Consider the following 18,550-nt stretch of genomic DNA (forward strand, 5'->3'; position numbering starts at 1 on the left):
AGAAAATACTACTAATTCCTTTTGTAAGATTAAAATTTACATATTTGTTAACCATTATGTCCCCACAGAGGGCATTACTTCCTATTTTACCTTTGCCCCCCACATGTATACCTAGAGAACTAGTATTTTTACTATGTACAAATATATTTCACACTAAAATGATCCACTTGTAATACAAAACTAGACATAATGCAGGCCTGTTTCAGGCACTGTTAGTAATATCAGAATTACTAAAAGGACTCTATTATATCATAATTTTACTAGTTTCTAGCCTATCCCTTAATTCCCACCTCCCAAAAGATCTCAAAAATCACATTACAGTAAGTAAAGTACATGTATTAGCTTAAGTCCATCATGACTAAATTAGTAGGTCAAATCTAAATTTGACTCTTCTGTTCACACCCAAAGGGTTTGTCTATCTAAGTTCATCAGAAGGCTCTTAACTTACATTAAAGGGAGGGGAAAATCTTAAAAAAATAAAATACATAAGCATAAGTCACTTTTATCAATGATTACTGGAACCATCAGACTTCAGAAAAGTCAACATAGGCACAATCATTTAACATGCACATTGCATATGGCTACTGATCACCAAAAATATACCACACACATCATGCATTTTATTTGCATAGTAATGTTAACCTATTCATCTCAACATGTTAGTGAAAAAAAAGGTCAAGTACTGTGTTTGAATGTGCTCTATTTTTCTACTGCATTAAATGTGATCAGACAGGAAAGTAATTTCTAGAAACCAATTTCAAAACATATTTGAGTTAAAGAGTTACACACAGACAGAGATTGTGCTAAGGCAGAAAGTTTCAGAGAAACAAAGAGCTTCATGCCTAGGAGAGTGAACTTTCCAGGTTGTTACTATTTTGCTTGTTTGGTTCCTTTGGTTCTAGCTCTTAATGTCTAATGTAAAATACTCCAAAAAAAAAAAAAAAAAAGCATTATCTCACTCTTCTGTATAAGTAACATATCTCTAAGTTACTTATGGAACTTAGGATATGTTGGAAGTTCCCCTACATTTTTCCTACGTATATTGTTTTCGATAAATTAACTTTGTTACCTTCAATTTCTTCATTACAAAAATTTCAATACTGAAAGTAGAGGGAAAACCACCGAATATTTGCTTTATTATCTATCCAAAACACTGCATAGAACAATTTGGTCTCTATACTGATTAATAATTTAAAAGTATTACAGTATTTGGGTGTAATTCCAGACTTATATGATATATAACAAGCTTTACAAGAGAAAAGAAAAATGTGGAGTTAATCTGAATATTTATGATATGTAAATCTGTGATGACACAAAGGATCTGAAATTTATATAGTTTTGTTTTATCATAATACTTATAAAATATACAAAAAAAGTAGCAAAATTATACATGACATATATGTATATATACATAGATGTGTGTGTGTATATATTTAAATACCAAAAAAAGGCAGCTAATACAGCATGGAATGACAATCAACCAATGTATGAACTGGGTTTTTCTTTTCACATACAGTGAAAAATAATCATCTGCTTAGGTGATACTGTACGTTCATAGTGTCAACACACAAAAACTGTATTGACTGAATTTAGAGCCTCCTTACTGAGAATATTTTACTAATACAAATGTTTAGTCTGAAAAGAAATATAAACAACTCTAATGAACAAGTCTGCTCACTGTTCTTTCTCCAATGGGAGAAGCTTGATCATTTTCTATCTTCACACAGCCTTGTAAGTCAGTTGTACAAGATAGCTAAAAGAAATGCTGACTAAATACCATGTTAGTTCAATTATTAGTTAAATGTAAAATTTGTAGATGGTATGAATGTTCCCAGAGTTCTAATGAACTTCCACAAAATTGACATTGGAATATAAATTTGAAAACCACACAAAAAAGTGAAATGAATGGTCAGAAGGAAACATGAAAATGTAATGGGTAAAATACATGTTGCCAACATTTACTATAATGAAGTCATTGGAATATCACCAGACTATATTATTTACAGAGAATACACAAAAATTGTGCACATTCCAGGTGAAATATGTATACAAGCTATTAATAAAAGCATATACTAACCAGCCACAATGACACTGTCATTACGTGCTGGACCAAATTTCAGTGTCATCTCATGTTTATGTTTATGGACAGCCAAATGATCCTCGTTGGTAAAACGCTGTGGCAAAAAGTTTTAAAATATAGTTAAGATTTTCAATTTGATCAAATAAGTAAAATGATTAGGAAATTAATTTCCACAACATGTAAAACCACCATTAACAGTGAAATAGCAGTTTTTAAACTATAAAAGAATCCGTTATTGTTAGTAGATAGCACACTAGATTGCAAACAATCACAGAGAAACCTATTACTCAAGAATAAGCAATACTGATATATTGCTAGGTCACATAACTCATTTGAGAGTATTTAAAAATAAAATTGGAGGCAAAGAAACTTTATATAAATTTCTTATGGATACTAAAAATAGACCACCATTAATTTGTCTTATCATAGTAGAAACTATACTCCATGGTTCAATGACTTTTCAAGAAAGTACTGTAGTATTAATATTTACCTAGACTTAAGGTTACTTACCACTTTTTAAAAGAGAATTTTCTTATAAAAGTATTACGCCTGGACAAAATTTAGAAATAAATCTGATTTTTACGTTACCACATAAAAAAGAATGCCTTTGTTTTAATCCAGCAAAGAAATAGCAACCGATACAATAACAAAACAGCTCATTTTAAAATAAAAAAATTTAAAGTAGCCAAAATAATTTTTTCATGAGAGTTCTTACATAAAAATGGAGCAAAGTTGTTTTTAGAACATTTTATTTTTAAAGTTATCCATCATATTTTTTCCTACCTCTAACTTGGGTAAGTTTTGCATGCCAAAGGTAACATTTATGATTACAACATAATAAATGCATTATCTCCAATGTCTGAACATCAACATTTTTGAAGATGCTCATTAAGCAACATTTATAACTGAAAACAGGGAGCTGTTATTTCAGAGCAATAATTTTAAAATGCTAAGTTAACAGATCTCAATTCACTCTTTATAACCTTACAAGTGAGGATGTTAAAATATATATACTTGAACTTGGTTTGCCCAAACCATCAAAACGAATTCCATTTCTTGTGGTCTCCTTCCCCTACCCAATTCACTACATCCTTTCATGCAACTAATAATAGTAGCTTTAGGGTTACCTTAAACACAATGTAAAAGAATGAAACATTTTTAACATTTTAACATCTTTGGCTCAGTCCACTATCCGTCTGCCTGTAGAGGTGAAAATCATCTCATATGTGCGGCACAATGCCTTGGTTATAGCACCTATCATATTTTCATATGTCTGTCCTTTTAAGTAGGCTGAGCTCCTACCGTGGTCCCCCAAACTTAGCATATAGTAAGTACTCAATAAATGCTGACTGAAAGAATGAATTCATTACAATAAAATAGATGAATCTTAAAGATCAATCTGAGGGGGCTAAAAAAGACCCTAAACCATTGTTCATTAAGATGAATTCAACTTCAATTTAATCTTGCTGCATTTTATCACTTAGTCTTTGGATTACTTCACATACCAACAGAAAACTATTATTTTATAACCTCTCTTCAGAACCTGCCTGTATTACCACTGAAGGAGAGTGTTCAGATGCAACAACACTTCCACTACTTGACATATTCATTCACTCTTCAGACATTTACTGGGCAGCAACTATAGGCAGTAGGACCACAATCAAACTTTTCCCCACCCAGGTACTGTCTTCCTATTACTTTATCATTATAAGAATCTCCCCCAATTTTGGGGAAATAAGAAACAGTGGTACTTTTGACAGATTGCTGAATAACAAAGTTCTCAGAAAATGAACATATCTGCAGAGCATACTGACATTAATATTTTATGCTTTTTCTTTGTATTGCTGTTTTAAATATATGTGTCTTACATCCTACACTAAAAGCATCTGAAAGTAATATTTAGTTTATGTTTCAAAGAACCTCATAATGTGGCTTTTCCACTGAAGGCAATCATTAAACATTTGTGAATGAATGCATTTTGGTGCAGGTCCCAGATTTTAAAACTGCAAAGTCAACAAATTAATAGATAAGAAGTTGGAATGTTGTCGCCTAGGAATTTTATTCTATCAATTTTCTTTGCTTGGATTAGTTTGACCCCAAATATTCAAATCAAAGAACTGCATGTAGAATAAATAACATTGTGTTCGTACAAAACATACGAAATGGCACCAAGTTCAATCCTAAGTGTAAAGAAGTGGCCAGAAGCAACCTAACAAATATTTAGGATCATATGAATATTAAAAGGGAGAATGCAAGGAATATGTGTTTATAAACTCTCATATAAGATCCACAGATCAAATTTCCCTAAATGCAATTTACAAAGGGATTACTGATCCTGTAACAGTATTAATTATATACAGGGACAGCAACACTGCAAAGGACAAAATACACTCAAAATACAAAAACACTGCAAAAGACAAAATACACTGGCACTTGATACAGATGAATTTGACCTTGGTTATCTGAGAAAATTTATTATTTTTAACAAGAAACTTAAAGACAGTGTGAAAAGGCAATCTTGTGAAAAGGCAGTCACCAGAAGTTTAATATGAAAGAAATGCATTCTTTATTTATTTATAAAATAGCTGCAAGCTAAATTTTTTTCACAGAATCTATATGAAATGTCTTCCCAGTCAAATTAAAGTTTATTCCAAAAATAAGTTTTGTAAAAATATCTATATTACTAGCAACACCAACATACTGAATTCATAAACTGTATTCTTCCAGGCATTTCAAAGCACAACCCCAAAGAAAATACTGTAGATATACAAAGAAACACAAGTATTTTGTTAAACAAGACTAAGACCTTGAGTATATAGCTCAATAAACAATGGAAAAAGTGAAGAAAAAAAGAATTTTTTTTTTGATAGATGCCTAGCAGGTAGCAATCTCTCTTAAAAGGTTAAAAAGAAAGGGTAACCTGTCAGATGGGAAGAAGGTAGATCAGTTGCTTCTATAATAATTTAAGTTCTGATATCTGGGAAATCTGTGTTACTAAGGCTTGACCACTCTCACCAGAATTAACTTCCTAAAAAATCAGTCATTCTATAGTTAATACATACACTCATATCCATGATATATTATTATTCCTTTTAAACATATTAGATAGACACAAATAAGTTTTCAAGCCATTGGGCCAATAGCTCATTTCACTACTTTTTTCACTAGTTTAAGGACTATTGAACAACAGCAGGAAGTTACACTGATATATTCACTGTCTCTCTCATGCACACACACGCACACACTCCCACACATACATCTCCATTGTCACTTTAGACTAAATATAAAATGAATCTTTATCTCCTTTATAAAACAGCTTATAATGTGTAAACATTCTACCAAAGAAACATTTTTCAATGACAGGGGCACCAAAAGCAAAGATACTACCAAGTATATGGAAGACTAACAAAGATAAGTGAATCTTTCACCAAATTATCTCAGTGTCTCTTTTACTAAATTCCAAGGAGCATCACTTTAAAACAAGTGAAATTAACAGGCATGTGGAAAACCTAAGAGTAACTGAGGCATACAAGAAAAGATTTAATAGCACGAGTCTAGTATTAAAAACTCTTTGTAATCATTTCTATAGGTCTCTCTCTGAAGTTGTATTATCACCAAAATAGATTTTAAATTGTAAAAATCTATTTGAAACCTTAAATTTAACTAAGACCATTGTGTTAAAGCTGAAACTCAGATTCAGAATAATGTCATTGCTTACTGGTGACAAAAAATAACAAGAAACTTAAAAAGACTGTGTGAAAAAGCAATCTTGTGAAAAAGCAGTCACCATCAAAATGATGCTTCTAAAACCAATTCTTACTAAGTAGTTCCTAGGAAATATTATATAAATCTAAAAACAGACCATACCATTTCTGTTCTCAGCAAGATTTAACAAATGGATGAGTAGCCAGGTTATATTTTGATCAGTAATACTTGCAAAGAGATTATTTTAAGTATCTTAGGGTACAAACACAGGCCCCCCTAAAATAATACTCAGGATCAAATGTTTAATGTTTAAAAGAATCACTATTAGTGAGAGTTCAATTATGAGTGAGTATAAAAAATTGATTTAGCTTTTAAAAAACAATTTGGCAAAATACATGAAGAAACTTAGAAACATGTAAACATTTAAATCCAGTTATTCTAGTTCCAAAATGTATTTTAAGAAACTAAGTAGAGACATATACAAAGGGTTATGTAGAAGGATATTCATCACAATGTTGCTTATAATACCAAAATTAAAAGTTTATAATAGTGGAATCAGACATGCTCAAGCAATAGTGACTTAAAGCCATGCTTTCGATTAATACACAAAATGCTGATATGTGTAATGTCATCCAAATACTAACAGAATACAAAACTGTGCAGTATGGTCCCAATTTTGTTTTAAAAATAAAACTAAATCCCATCCTCTGCTAGCTACTTAAGGACCCCACTCCTGCAATGGTCCCATTTTCTGCATTGCCAAATATGCTGTGATATTCCCACCTTAAAATGCAAAACAAAAAAGTTCCACCATCTTCAATCCTACATTGAAGCTATGTATCTCACTTTCCCTTTAGCTACACCTCCAAGAAAGAACTGTCCTATAATGTCTCCATTTCTGGTTCTTCCCATTCTCTCTTCAACCTACTCCAATTACACTGTTGTTACTGCCCCTTCATTGAAAGCTACTCTTATCATAGTCTCTAAATTCAATAGTAAATACTGAATTATCATCTTATCCTATTTAGGATATGACTATTGTTTCTCTTACTTTGAAATATTTTTTCTAACTTTCAAGATTCAATTTTCCTCACTGGTTGCTACTTCTTAATCTTCTGTGCTACATTCTCCTCTTTCTGACTTTTAAACACCGGAGGTGCCCTAAAGCTTAGCTTTCACCCTTCCATCTATACTATTGTGATACAGATGTAAAACTAAGCAAATATGGGAATTATGGATAAGACAAAATGTAAGTATTACAAACCTCGACAATGGAAAAAATAAGAGTAATTATCAGACATCAGGGGATAGGGAAGTGGAGGTAGAAAGTATGAATGTTAACTCCTTTAATAGTAGGAAACCTAAAAAAATAATTCCCTAACTTCTTAATGTTTTTCACATATATAGTTAATGTTACAGAGGTCTTTTAACAATTCCTTATGATACACATACACACACAAATTCTAATGTTCAGCAATCAGTTTTTCTTCTGTTTAATTGTAATGCTTTTATTTAAAATGGCATGTGTATTAGTAAGAATTCAATCACAAAACCCATTCTAACTATTTTAAGCAGAAGAGAATCAGGAAAGGCCTTTTTTGAGTCTCCAAGAATGATATTTAGAACATGTCAAAACTAGTCTTTGTCCAAAGGCTGGCCCTAGAAACACATATTGCATTAGCTGTACTTCAGGGATTACAGAATCAAGTTGTTTGTTCACTCCAAGCCAGCAAAATGGATGATTTGAGTAATACCATCTCTCATTCCATTTAACTCAGTACCAAATCCAAAAAGTAAAGTGGGTCAGGCGAAGTGGCTCATGCCTACAATCTCAGCACATTGGGAGGCCAAGGTAGGCAGATGGCTTGAGCCCAGGAGTTTGAGAACAGCCTGGACAACATTGGGAGATCCTGTATCCAAAAAAAAAAACCAAGCAAAAAATTAGTCAGGTGTGGTGGTGAGCACCTGTGGTCCCGGCTACTCTGGAGGCTGAGGTGGGAGGATCACCTGAGCCCAGGAGGTTGAGGCTTCAGTGTGTCATGATCATGCTACTGCACTCCAGCCCGGGTGACAGAGTGAGACCCTGTCTCGAGAAAAAAAAAAAAAAAAAGTTAAAGTACATCTGATTTACCAGAAAGAGTAAATTTGGTTGGTGAAACCTAAAATCATATGCAGAATTCTAGGTGCAAAGAGAACTGTAGTTTTTAGCTCTCTTAACTTTACAGAAAAATATATATGTCAAATATATCTCCAAAACATATGTCAAATTAGCCTATTTCTCTCTCTGTGTCCACTGTTAACACCTAATTCAAACCACCATCATCTCTCACCTGGACTGCTGTCAGCCTCTTGTCTCCCTGTGACCACTCAGCAGTGGCTTTTCACTGCTCAGTGAATAAAACCCAAACACCTTATCATAGGATATGTCTTTTTTTCTGTCTCCTCTGACCTCCTCTCTTAACCTTCTCTCTGTTGGTCATTATATGCTCCAGCCACAGTAGTTGCGTTTCTGTTCTTAAACACACCATACACATTCCCTCCCTAGAGCTTTTACATTTGCTGCTCCTTTAGTCTAGAAGCATACAAGGTTTGCTCCTGCATTTTCTTCAGGTCTTTGTTCAAATGTCACCTTAGCAGAGGCACATTCCCTGGTTAACCTATCTAAAACTGCATTAACCCTGATAACTCCTATGTTTACCTCGCTCTACATCATTAAATATCACATAAATCAAAATTACAATGAGATACCACTAAACCCTCACCAGAATGACTAAAACTTAAGAGACTAACCAAAAATATCTTGAAAAATGAGGACTAAATTGGAGAATTTACCCTAACTGACTGGAACACTAACTGTAAAGCTAGAGTAATCAAAATGGTGTGGTACTGGCATAAAAGTTGACAGAGTGATGAATGGAACAGAATATAAAGCCCAGAAACAGACCCACACTTACACAATCATTTGATTTTCATTAAAGGAGCCAAAGCAGTTTAATGAGGAAAGAAAAATCTTTTCAGGAAATTATGCTGGGATATCTAAACCCGTATTTTTTAAAAACTTAGCTTCAACTGGCTGGGCGCGGTGGCTCACGCCTATCATCTCAGCACTTTGGGAGGCCGAGGCAGGCGGATCACCTGAGATCAGGAGTTCAAGACCAGCCTGACCAACATGAAGAAACCCCATCTCTACTAAAAATACAAAATTAGCCAGGTGTGGTGGCGCATGCCTGTAATCCAAGCTACTTGGGAGGCTAAGGCAAGAGAATCACTTTAACCTGGGAGGCGGAGATTGTGGTGAGTCGAGATTGTGCCATTGCACTCCTGCCTGGGCAACAAGAGCGAAATTCCGTCTCAAAAAAAAAAAAAAAAGTTAGCTTCAACCCCTATCTCACACCATACACAAAAATTAATTCAAGATTAAAGAGAAATCTAAATGAAACAGTAAGCTTTTAGAGGAAAACAAAGGAGAATACCTTCATAATCTAAAGGCAAGCAAAAATTTCTGACAAGTCACAGAAAGCAACAACCATAAGAGGAAAAAAATTAATATATTAGGATTCATTAAAATTAGAAACATCTGCTCATCAAAAGATATTATTACAAAAATTAAGATGCAAACCACAGAAAAAGAAGCCTCTGACAAGGACTGGTATCCAGGATATATAAAGAACTCCTACAACTCAATAATAAAAAGACAACCCAATTTTTTAAAATGAGCAAAAGATTTAAAAAGATACTTCACAAAATGTAAGGGATACAAATGGCCAACAAACACATGAAAAAAGCAGCCTGGTAATTTCCTAAAAAGTCAAACATATATCTATCAGATAATCCCATCATTATACTCCCATGTATTCCTCCAAGAGAAATGAAAGCATGTGTCCATAAAAAGACTTGTACACAAGTATTCACATCAGCTTTATTAACAACTAAAAAATAGAAGTAAACCAATATCCATCAGATGAACAGATAAATTGTGAGATAATGAAATATTATATCTCAATGAAAAGGAATTAACTATTGGTAACATAACATGGAGAAATATTAAATTATGTGGAGTGAAAAAACGTACATACTATATGATTCCATTTATACAAAATTCTGGAAAATGCAAACAAATCTACAGTAACAGAAGGCAGACCAGTAATTGATGAAGGTAGGTGGGATAAGAGGAATTATAAATAGGCATGAGGAAACTTTTGGGTGATTGTATGTTTACTATCCTGATTGTGCTGATGGTTTTATGAGTATACGTGTGTTAAAACTTATCAAATGGTACATTTTAAGTATATACAGTTTATTGTAGGTCAATTATATTTCAATTTAAAATGTCAACTGAAGAAAATAAATGAGAAGGAATAATGCTTACTTACATTTATGGTCCGTATATTTAAGTACTTTGTAACTTCGCTATACATTACATTTATTCTTTAATTCTTCCTTACTGTCTATAGTTATTTTAAGATAAGTATAATAGGAATAGATTAATAATTTAGTGGGTTGTTAAAAAAAACTAAAATATTACTTTCTGAAACTGCTGCCACATGCCCAATATTAAAGACGTTAGGCTTAACAACATTAATACATTAGTGATACTCTAAGAAGTAAATATCAGTTAATTTCATAAAAGTTCAGTAAGCAAAATAATTCTCATATAATATCGATCTGATTTCTAATTAGGCAGTTTATCAATAATTTTCAACCAATAACAGTCAAATTATACTTTTATATCTTGGACTTTTGTGTAGGATTTCCACCTTTCCATTACAAGATATAATGCTCCCCCCCTCCGTATTAGATTATACTTTCTAAAGCTCAGTTGCACTATTGAAGAAAAAGCAGAATTTCTTGCCAAAAGTTTCCTGGGTTTTTTTTCATCCTAACTCTAAAATTTTACAGAATACTGTAAGAAAATACTTTTAGTGATAACATATTATATCATCAATGTTTTAATAAGTGGAAATATACAAAATAATTTAAAGTAATTTATATATTACCTGGCCACATCCAGGCGCAGTACATAGAAAGGGTTTGTCATCACTCATATTCCACAGGTCCTTGTATTGCCTATAATCAAACAGAAGACACTTTAGAGTACATATTTTAAAATAAAGAATAATTTAAAATATAAATCTCAAGATTTTTCATTAAGCTTATTAACTTTTCTATTTTAATACAAAATAAAACACTTTTCTGACATTTTAATTCTACCTTTCTTATTATGAGAGTAGATAAAATACATGTAACATGCAGATTTTGCACTATAGGAAAAAGGTTAGGAACACTGCTCTGTCAGGCAAACTTTTTCCTGCTCAACAGTGTAAAAGTACTTATGGTGAAATGAACACATTTCATTTATTCAAGAAAATTAAATGAGCAAATACTATGCAGTCTTCCAAGGATCCTACTGTACTGTTATGAAAATAATGTGGCAAAATCTCCATCTCCAGTCCTATATTCTAGTGGAATATTTGTATCTATTGGCTAAACATTTCTACCTAAATATGCTACCAAAACATCAACATGTCTAAAAACAAACTCTTAAATCCCTTCTTAAATTTACACCTTTTCCTATATTGGAAGCACTATAGAAGACTCAGAGAAATTCAAAAATAAAAGAGAAATGGATCCCAGCCTCAGGGAATCTCTCCTCCCAGTAAAGGAGATAAGGTAGTATTAACATAACAAAATCTGTATCTCTAACTCTGATCTCTTTCTAAATCCTAAATTTCCAACTTTTTGTTAGTGGTATACTGAGGATCATAAATTAATCTTCTGAGTCCAAGTTTAAAAGTTTTGTCAATATTTTATGCTGTTTCCTTGTAATATATCAAAACTTTTGCCAAAGATTTGATATATCTCATTTTTAGGAAACCCATGCTGGTTCACAGTAGTCACTGCTTCATGTTTAAAGCATGTACGCAATGATCACTGAGAATACAAATGGTTTCCAGGAAGTCACCATTATTAATCTCATATACAAAATTTGTGAAATGTGTTAACAAAATTTTTATTGCTTTATCCAAAATGTTTATTGCTATAATTGTCAAATAGCCTATGGACAACTTGATATTGCACTGGTAGGTGCAAGGATGACACTTGGGGAAACACTGGTCTAGACTTCTGGTTTCTAGTCCAACACATAAAGAACTTGAAAGTCATCATTCCTGTCCTCATAAAGAGAAATAAGTTAAACAAACGGAAAATCATCAACTCTTCTTACATCCATCAGAGAAATGAGGTCAAAGGGCAGTGCCCTGAAAAGTTGAGACTGAGGCAGACACTGAGAATCACAGTTTATTAATAGCAAATGCCTGCTGCTGGTGCCAGTACTAGGCAGAGACAAAAAGCAGAGACAAGCCATTTTCTTGTACCCTGTACAAATTTTTGACCTACACAATCTGTGAGCATTATAAGCTATTTTATAACTAAATTTGGAACACCTCCTCATGATATCTGCGATTTATCTAAATAACATATTATCCTTCTAGTGCTTCTTAAATGTTTACAAACTAAGGAATACTGATATATAAATTTTTAAGTAAGAGCAAAGTATTCTAACAAGATTGGCTGTAACTGACCACTAGTAAAACTTACTAAATAATGAGTGAGAACAGTATGGCACCGCAGTTCTCAAACAGGATCCTCTACACTCTTAAAAATTTAGGCTCCCAAAGAACGTTTTTGTTTACGTACTATCAATACTGACCACATCAGAAATTAAAACTGAGAAATTCTAAAAATATTAATTTATGATTTAAAAATAACAATGAACTCACTGCATGTTAACATATATTTTTTAAAACAATATATTTTCAAAACAAAAAATTTAGTGAGAAAGGCATTATTTCTCACTTTTTGCAAATCCTTAACATCTGGCTTAACAGAGTAACACAGCTGAATTCTCCTATGTGCTTCTGGTATTCAACCTGTTGTGATATCATCATGTATCCTCTAGAAAATGGCATCAAATCCTTGTGAGATAATGAGAATTTTAAAAAGGTAAATATTTTAGTATTATTATAAAAATGTTTTTGACTTCACAGACTGCTCTCACATTATGAGAATTCCTGGTACAGGCATATCTCATTTTATTGTGCTTAGCTTTATTGTACTGTGCAGATGCTAGTCTTAAAAATACACTTAAATCTCAGGGAGAAAGCAGATGCTGCAGATTTTTTTCGGATACTCTTTATCAGATTAAGAAAGCTTCCTCCAATTTCTAGTTTCCTGCGAGTTTTAATGATGAGTAGACATTGAGCTTTATCAAATGCTTTTTCTGCATCTATTCAGACACTATTTTTTTCTCTTATTGTTTTAATGTGGTATATCACACTGAATGTTTGACAAACCAACCAGAATTTCTTAAATAAATCCTCCCTTTTGCTCGTATCTTAAGATGTTTACAATCTATGTCATAAGAAATAACCTTGCCAGGTATCTAAGTTCAGTGGCTTTATAAGAATTGGGTCATGTTAATTCTTTTCCATTCTCTAGAAAAATCTGCATAAGATAGGTACTAATTCTTCCTTAAATGTTGGAAGTATTCACCAGTGAAGCTATCTGAGCCTGGAGGTTTCTCTTCTGGGTGGTTTTAAGTAATGAATTCAGTATCTTTAAATAGATACAAACCAAAATTATTATATCAGTTTTGTTCTTCAGCCAGGTGTGGTGGCTCATGCCTGCAATCCCAGCACTCTGGGAGGCTGAGGCAGGTGGATCACTTAAGGTCAAAAGTTCGAGACAAGCCTGGCCAACATGGTGAAACCCTGTCTCTACTAAAAATTAAAAAATAAGCTGGGCATGGTGGCACACACCTGTAGTCCCAGCTACTTGAGAGAGGCTGAGGCATGAGAATCACTTGAACCTGGGGAGGTAGAGGTTGCAGTGAGCTGAGACTTTACCACTGCACTCCAGCCTGGGCAACAGAGTGAGACTCTGTCTCAAAAAATAAATAAATAAATAAATAAAATAAATCCCAGTGCTTTTATGTATGTGTAGAAACTGAAAAATCTGTAACAAAATGCAAAAGACAATGAATAAACAAGGCAGTCATGAAGAATTGTAATTAAGCTAGAGGACTTTTATTACCAGATATCATGACCCATTATAAAATTACAATAATTAAGACACTGTGGTATCAGTCCAATGATAAACATACAAAGAAATGGAAAAGGAGTACAGAAATGGAACCACACATAAGGCTACCTGATTTGTACAAATGCTCAACTGCAGTTAAGTGGGAAAAGGATGGTCTTTTCAATAATTGGTTCTAGAAATTTTATACAGCAAGAGTACTTGACTCAACTAATAATAATTATGTAATATTCCCTTGACAACAGTAGTTTATCAGTGCTTTAGATCAATGTTTCCCAAAGCATGGTAGCTATCATAGAAAAATGATTTTTAGCCAAATAAATTTGGGAAATGTTGAATGTGTAGGCTTCATTTCACAGGACTTTTCATGACCTTAATGTTATGTCAATTAAGGATTCATAACTTTAAAAAATGCCCCATGAATTCTATCTCACATTATACTAAAAATTAAGTCACAGTAGATCATAGACCTAAAAGTGAAAGGCAAAGCATAAGTTTCTAGAAGAAAAATAGGAAAGAATCTTCATGATTTTGGAGTAGGCAAAGGTTAAACAGGACACAAAAGGTCCATAAAAGAAAAGATTGATAAAACAGATTTTACTCTACATAGTGCATTTTATTCTGTTTAAATTATACCTCAATAAAAAGCAAAAAAGGAGCAAACAGTTATTTAACCTAATACTAGGAAAAAGACAAAAATTATACAGGTAACTACATCCAGAGACAGTGTGTTCCAGGAAACCTTACAGAAGCTTTGAGAAGGACACATACTATAAAAAATAATTAAAAATAAAAGAATATGTACAGTCAGCCCTCTGTATCTATGAGTTTTGCATCCATGGATTCAATCGATCTTGGATCAAAAATATGTGAGAAAAAACTGCATCTGTACTAAACATGTACAGACTTTTTTTCTTGTCATTATTACCTAAACAATATAGTGTAACAACTATTCACACAGCATATGCATTGTAGTAGGTATTAAAAGTAATCTAGAGATGATTTAAAGTATACGGGAGGATGTGCATAGGTGATACACAAATACTACACGATTTTATATAAGTAACTGGAGCATCCTCAGATTTTGGTATCTTCAGGAGATCCTGGATCCAATCACCCACAGATATTGAGGAACACCTGTATATCTAAAAAAACGACTGATTTTCACAGGACTCTAAGTAGAAGTGGAGTAAGAGATTGAAAGAAAAGCCTGGCATACAGCAAACCAGTAAGGGCTTGACAGACAAGTCATACAACCCAACAACTAAGAAAATGCACTCATCTGAAAACTGGTAAAAAAAAAAAAAAAAAAAAAAAGAAAGAAAGAAAGAAAAAAGATCAGTGTGTTTAATCTGCCTTTTGTGCATAAAATGTATTTCCAGTAACCAAAGAGTTGATGAAGGAAAAGTCTTTTATAGAATTTCAACAAGTGCAGAAGAATAAAATAATTAGAAAATTGCCACTTTAGCTGGGTGCAGTGGCTCATGACTATAATCCCAGCACTTTGGGAGGCTGAGGTGGGAGGATGGCTTGAGCCCAGGAGTTCAAGACTAGCCTGGGAAAGACGGCGTGACCCCATCTCTACAAATAATTTAAAACAGCCACTTGTGGTAGTGTCGTGGTAGCATCTTGGCGGTGTACATCTGTAGTCCCAGCTACTCTGGAGGCTGAGGCAGGAGGATCTCTTGAGCCCAGGAGGTCCAGGCTGCAGTAACCTGTGATTGTGCCACTGCAATCCAGCCTGGGTGACAGAATAAGACCCCATCTCTTTAAAAAAAAAAAAAAAAAAAAAAAAAAGACCATCCTGGCTAACACTTTCGAAACCCCGCCTCTACTAAAAATACAAAAAATTAACCAGGCATGGGGAAGGGGGAGGAGGAGGAACAAGTGGAAGAGGAAGAATACCACCACTTTAATCCCTAATGAAATAATGGATCTGGGCAACTATCATCAATGTCTGATTTTTAAAACCATTAGGAGAAAAGTTGATAGGAATTTCATAATGGTTGGACCAGGCTGACAGCATCTGAATTCACAGATTAGTCTTAAATTAACACCAAAGGTTGTTAAGGGTGGGGGCAGGGAATGTCAAAAGTCGAAAGTGCATCTAATCAAGCCTCCCTAGCTCCAACTACAAGGAAATTCAGGAGACAGAAAAAGAAGTTAAACACCACCACCAGGAGGCAATCATCCAAATCCAATACAGATATTTTCAATTTACGATGGGTTTATTGGGACATAACCCCATCATGAATTGAGCAGTATACTGACTGTATTACTTTCCCACCATCATAAAGTCAAAAAACACTAAGATGAATCACTGTAAGTTAGAACAAATGACCTGGTCTCCTCAACAAGTAAATGTCATGGAGATAAAAAGAAGAGCAAAGGAAGAGGGTTGCTGTTTTCCATTAGAAGAAATTTAATAAACATACAACCAAATTAAGGACCTTTTTGGATCCTGATTCGAACAAAACAAATGCAAAAAGACATCTCTGAGTCAGGATTACTTTCCTACTTTTAAATTTCGATTTAAAAGTTCTCAATTAATTATCCCATCCATCAACTTGTTTTCTTTCTAGAAATTCTATATAGCAAATATATTTGACTCAACTAATAATTCTGTAACACTGCTTCTTTTTCAAATAGTAGCTTGTTAACCCTTCAATAGCAGTGCTCCCCAAAACATTTCAACGGGGATGTCAGTAGACACTAAAGAAAAAAACGTGTGGCCAAACAAATCCGGGAAATGCTAAAATATACTTTTCTTTCTTTCTTTTTTTGTTTGTTTGTTTTTTTTTTTTTGGCAGGACTCTTCACAGTCTTTAATATACTAATGTAAAATGACTAGGGGAGCACCCAGAGTATGGCATTTTTGCCAAAGCTATTTGCTATTTGAATACTTTTTCACAGAACATCCCATGGGACTGATAGAACTCATTTTAGAGGAAATCAAAACCTTAAAACATGTTTATGTCTGTCATAGCTAAGTGTACTTAGATGCTTTTAATTTGATTATTTAAAAACAAAATAGGAGTATCAGCTAAACTACATACTAAATAAGTGACTTGTTTTCTATGGAAAAAAACACCACAAATACTTATCTAATAGAAACAAGCTATAAAGATTTTTACAACCCAAAATGTAAAAAATGGCTAAAAATACCAAATACTGCACACATACCTGGCAGAATTCACATGTAACTTGAATTTCATAAGTTGAATAACTTATCACATTCTTTTTCTCATGGCAAGAATACTGAAAAACAAAGTGGTTTCACACTGTTAAAAATAGTTCTGAAACACTTCTTGAAACACAGTAGAAAATAAAGTGCTCAAATTACTCTCTGTAACACTACTGTCACCCCAAAACTAGTCACTATTAACAATTTTTATAATAGAGTACTGCTCTTGAAATATCAACACACCTACACAAATATCCTAAACATAGGTATTAACATATCTAACTCCACCAAAGGGATTAAAAGTGGAAGAAACATTTAATTCAGCCCTTAGGGCTGTGATTGAAGGGCAGCCATTAAAAGAGTAAAAAAATCCTTACTTTGAACACTGATGAGAATGATGCAACCTAGTAATTCCATATTTCTCTTCAGAAAGCTTTTAATTTTAAAAAATGTACTTACTGATATTCAGCTTCTCAGCCTAATTCATCAAAATTTATTTGTCCCACAATGTAGTTGATCTATATAAACAGCTCCCATTTGTATCAGCTTAAGGACAAGTACAGTATACTGAAACTACTCAGATTGATGACCCATTTTTAAAACTCCACCAATGGCTTCACCTTATAGTCACTGAAACCTCATCCAGTGGTAAATAAGAGTAACTATGTGGTTATCCAAATAAGCTAATGGGGCATAGAGGAAAATTGCATTTTTCATAATTTTGTTCATAAATGAAGTTTCAAGAATGTCATGCTCAGAAAAACTTGGTAATTCTTGTGGGGAAATGTGTAACTAGCCAAAGTTCAGAGTCCTGGAGTAAAGGTGGATCTGGTATAGGAAATAAGAAGAGAGAAAGTTTCTTCCCTTGTCCCATGCAAAATTTTTATCTGAGAGTGTTCCATTTCCTCACTCACATTCAACTTTACCATGCTGTCTGCGAGGAGAGGAAAAAGAACACTAGAAAAATCCAAGGAAATCTGTAATAGCCATGCTTCTGTCATTACAAGTAGAATATGAGCTCCATGAGGGCAAGGAACTTATCTTTGGGTTAACACCTACAACAGCGCCTAGCTCAGTTTAGTACAAGGAATATTTAAACATCAACTATACACAGACACAAAGATGAAGAAAACTCTCCTTGCATTTGAGAAACTTTCAGTCTAGAGGAAAGAGGAATATGGAAGTACAATTTTCAATTAATTTGGTAGGAATAAGAGTTAAAATATTATGAGAGTAGAGAGGTAGTGGAGGGATCAATCTGATAGCTCTAGAAAAACTTTCAGAGGGAGTTAGCCCTTGGTACCCTTCTCCTTAATCTTTTCTACTCTCCACTATACTATCCCCCTCCTCTACAAAACAAGTTTCTTACCTACACAGCAGCCCATTTCTTAGCCAACAAATAAAAACTCCATTCCCTTATTACCATTTTCTAATACCTAGCTAAGAGAGTTATAAATATTAACAGTTCAAGCACCCTGAGACAG

The 18,550-nt window shown here is 33.5% G+C and overlaps 1 protein-coding gene across 34 annotated transcripts in view; it reads right to left on the reverse strand.

Annotated features, from left to right (window-relative positions):
- The window catches only part of ATF2 (activating transcription factor 2), a 97,348-nt gene that overhangs the window by 47,407 nt on the left and 31,391 nt on the right, over positions 1-18,550 (reverse strand). For 21 of the 34 annotated variants that reach the window (XR_010149647.1, XR_010149651.1, XR_010149646.1 and 18 more), the window contains 3 exons: positions 17,066-17,140; positions 10,783-10,852; positions 2,078-2,174 (listed from right to left, as the gene is read on the reverse strand). Coding sequence is in view for 26 of the 34 variants with exons in the window: in XM_063790145.1 (XP_063646215.1) it covers positions 2,078-2,174; positions 10,783-10,852; positions 17,066-17,097 (199 nt within the window). In the remaining 8 variants the exon portion in view is untranslated. 34 annotated transcript variants of the gene reach the window in all.

Source organism: Pan troglodytes, chromosome 13, assembly GCF_028858775.2.
Source record: "Pan troglodytes isolate AG18354 chromosome 13, NHGRI_mPanTro3-v2.0_pri, whole genome shotgun sequence".
Taxonomy (NCBI): domain Eukaryota; kingdom Metazoa; phylum Chordata; class Mammalia; order Primates; family Hominidae; genus Pan; species Pan troglodytes.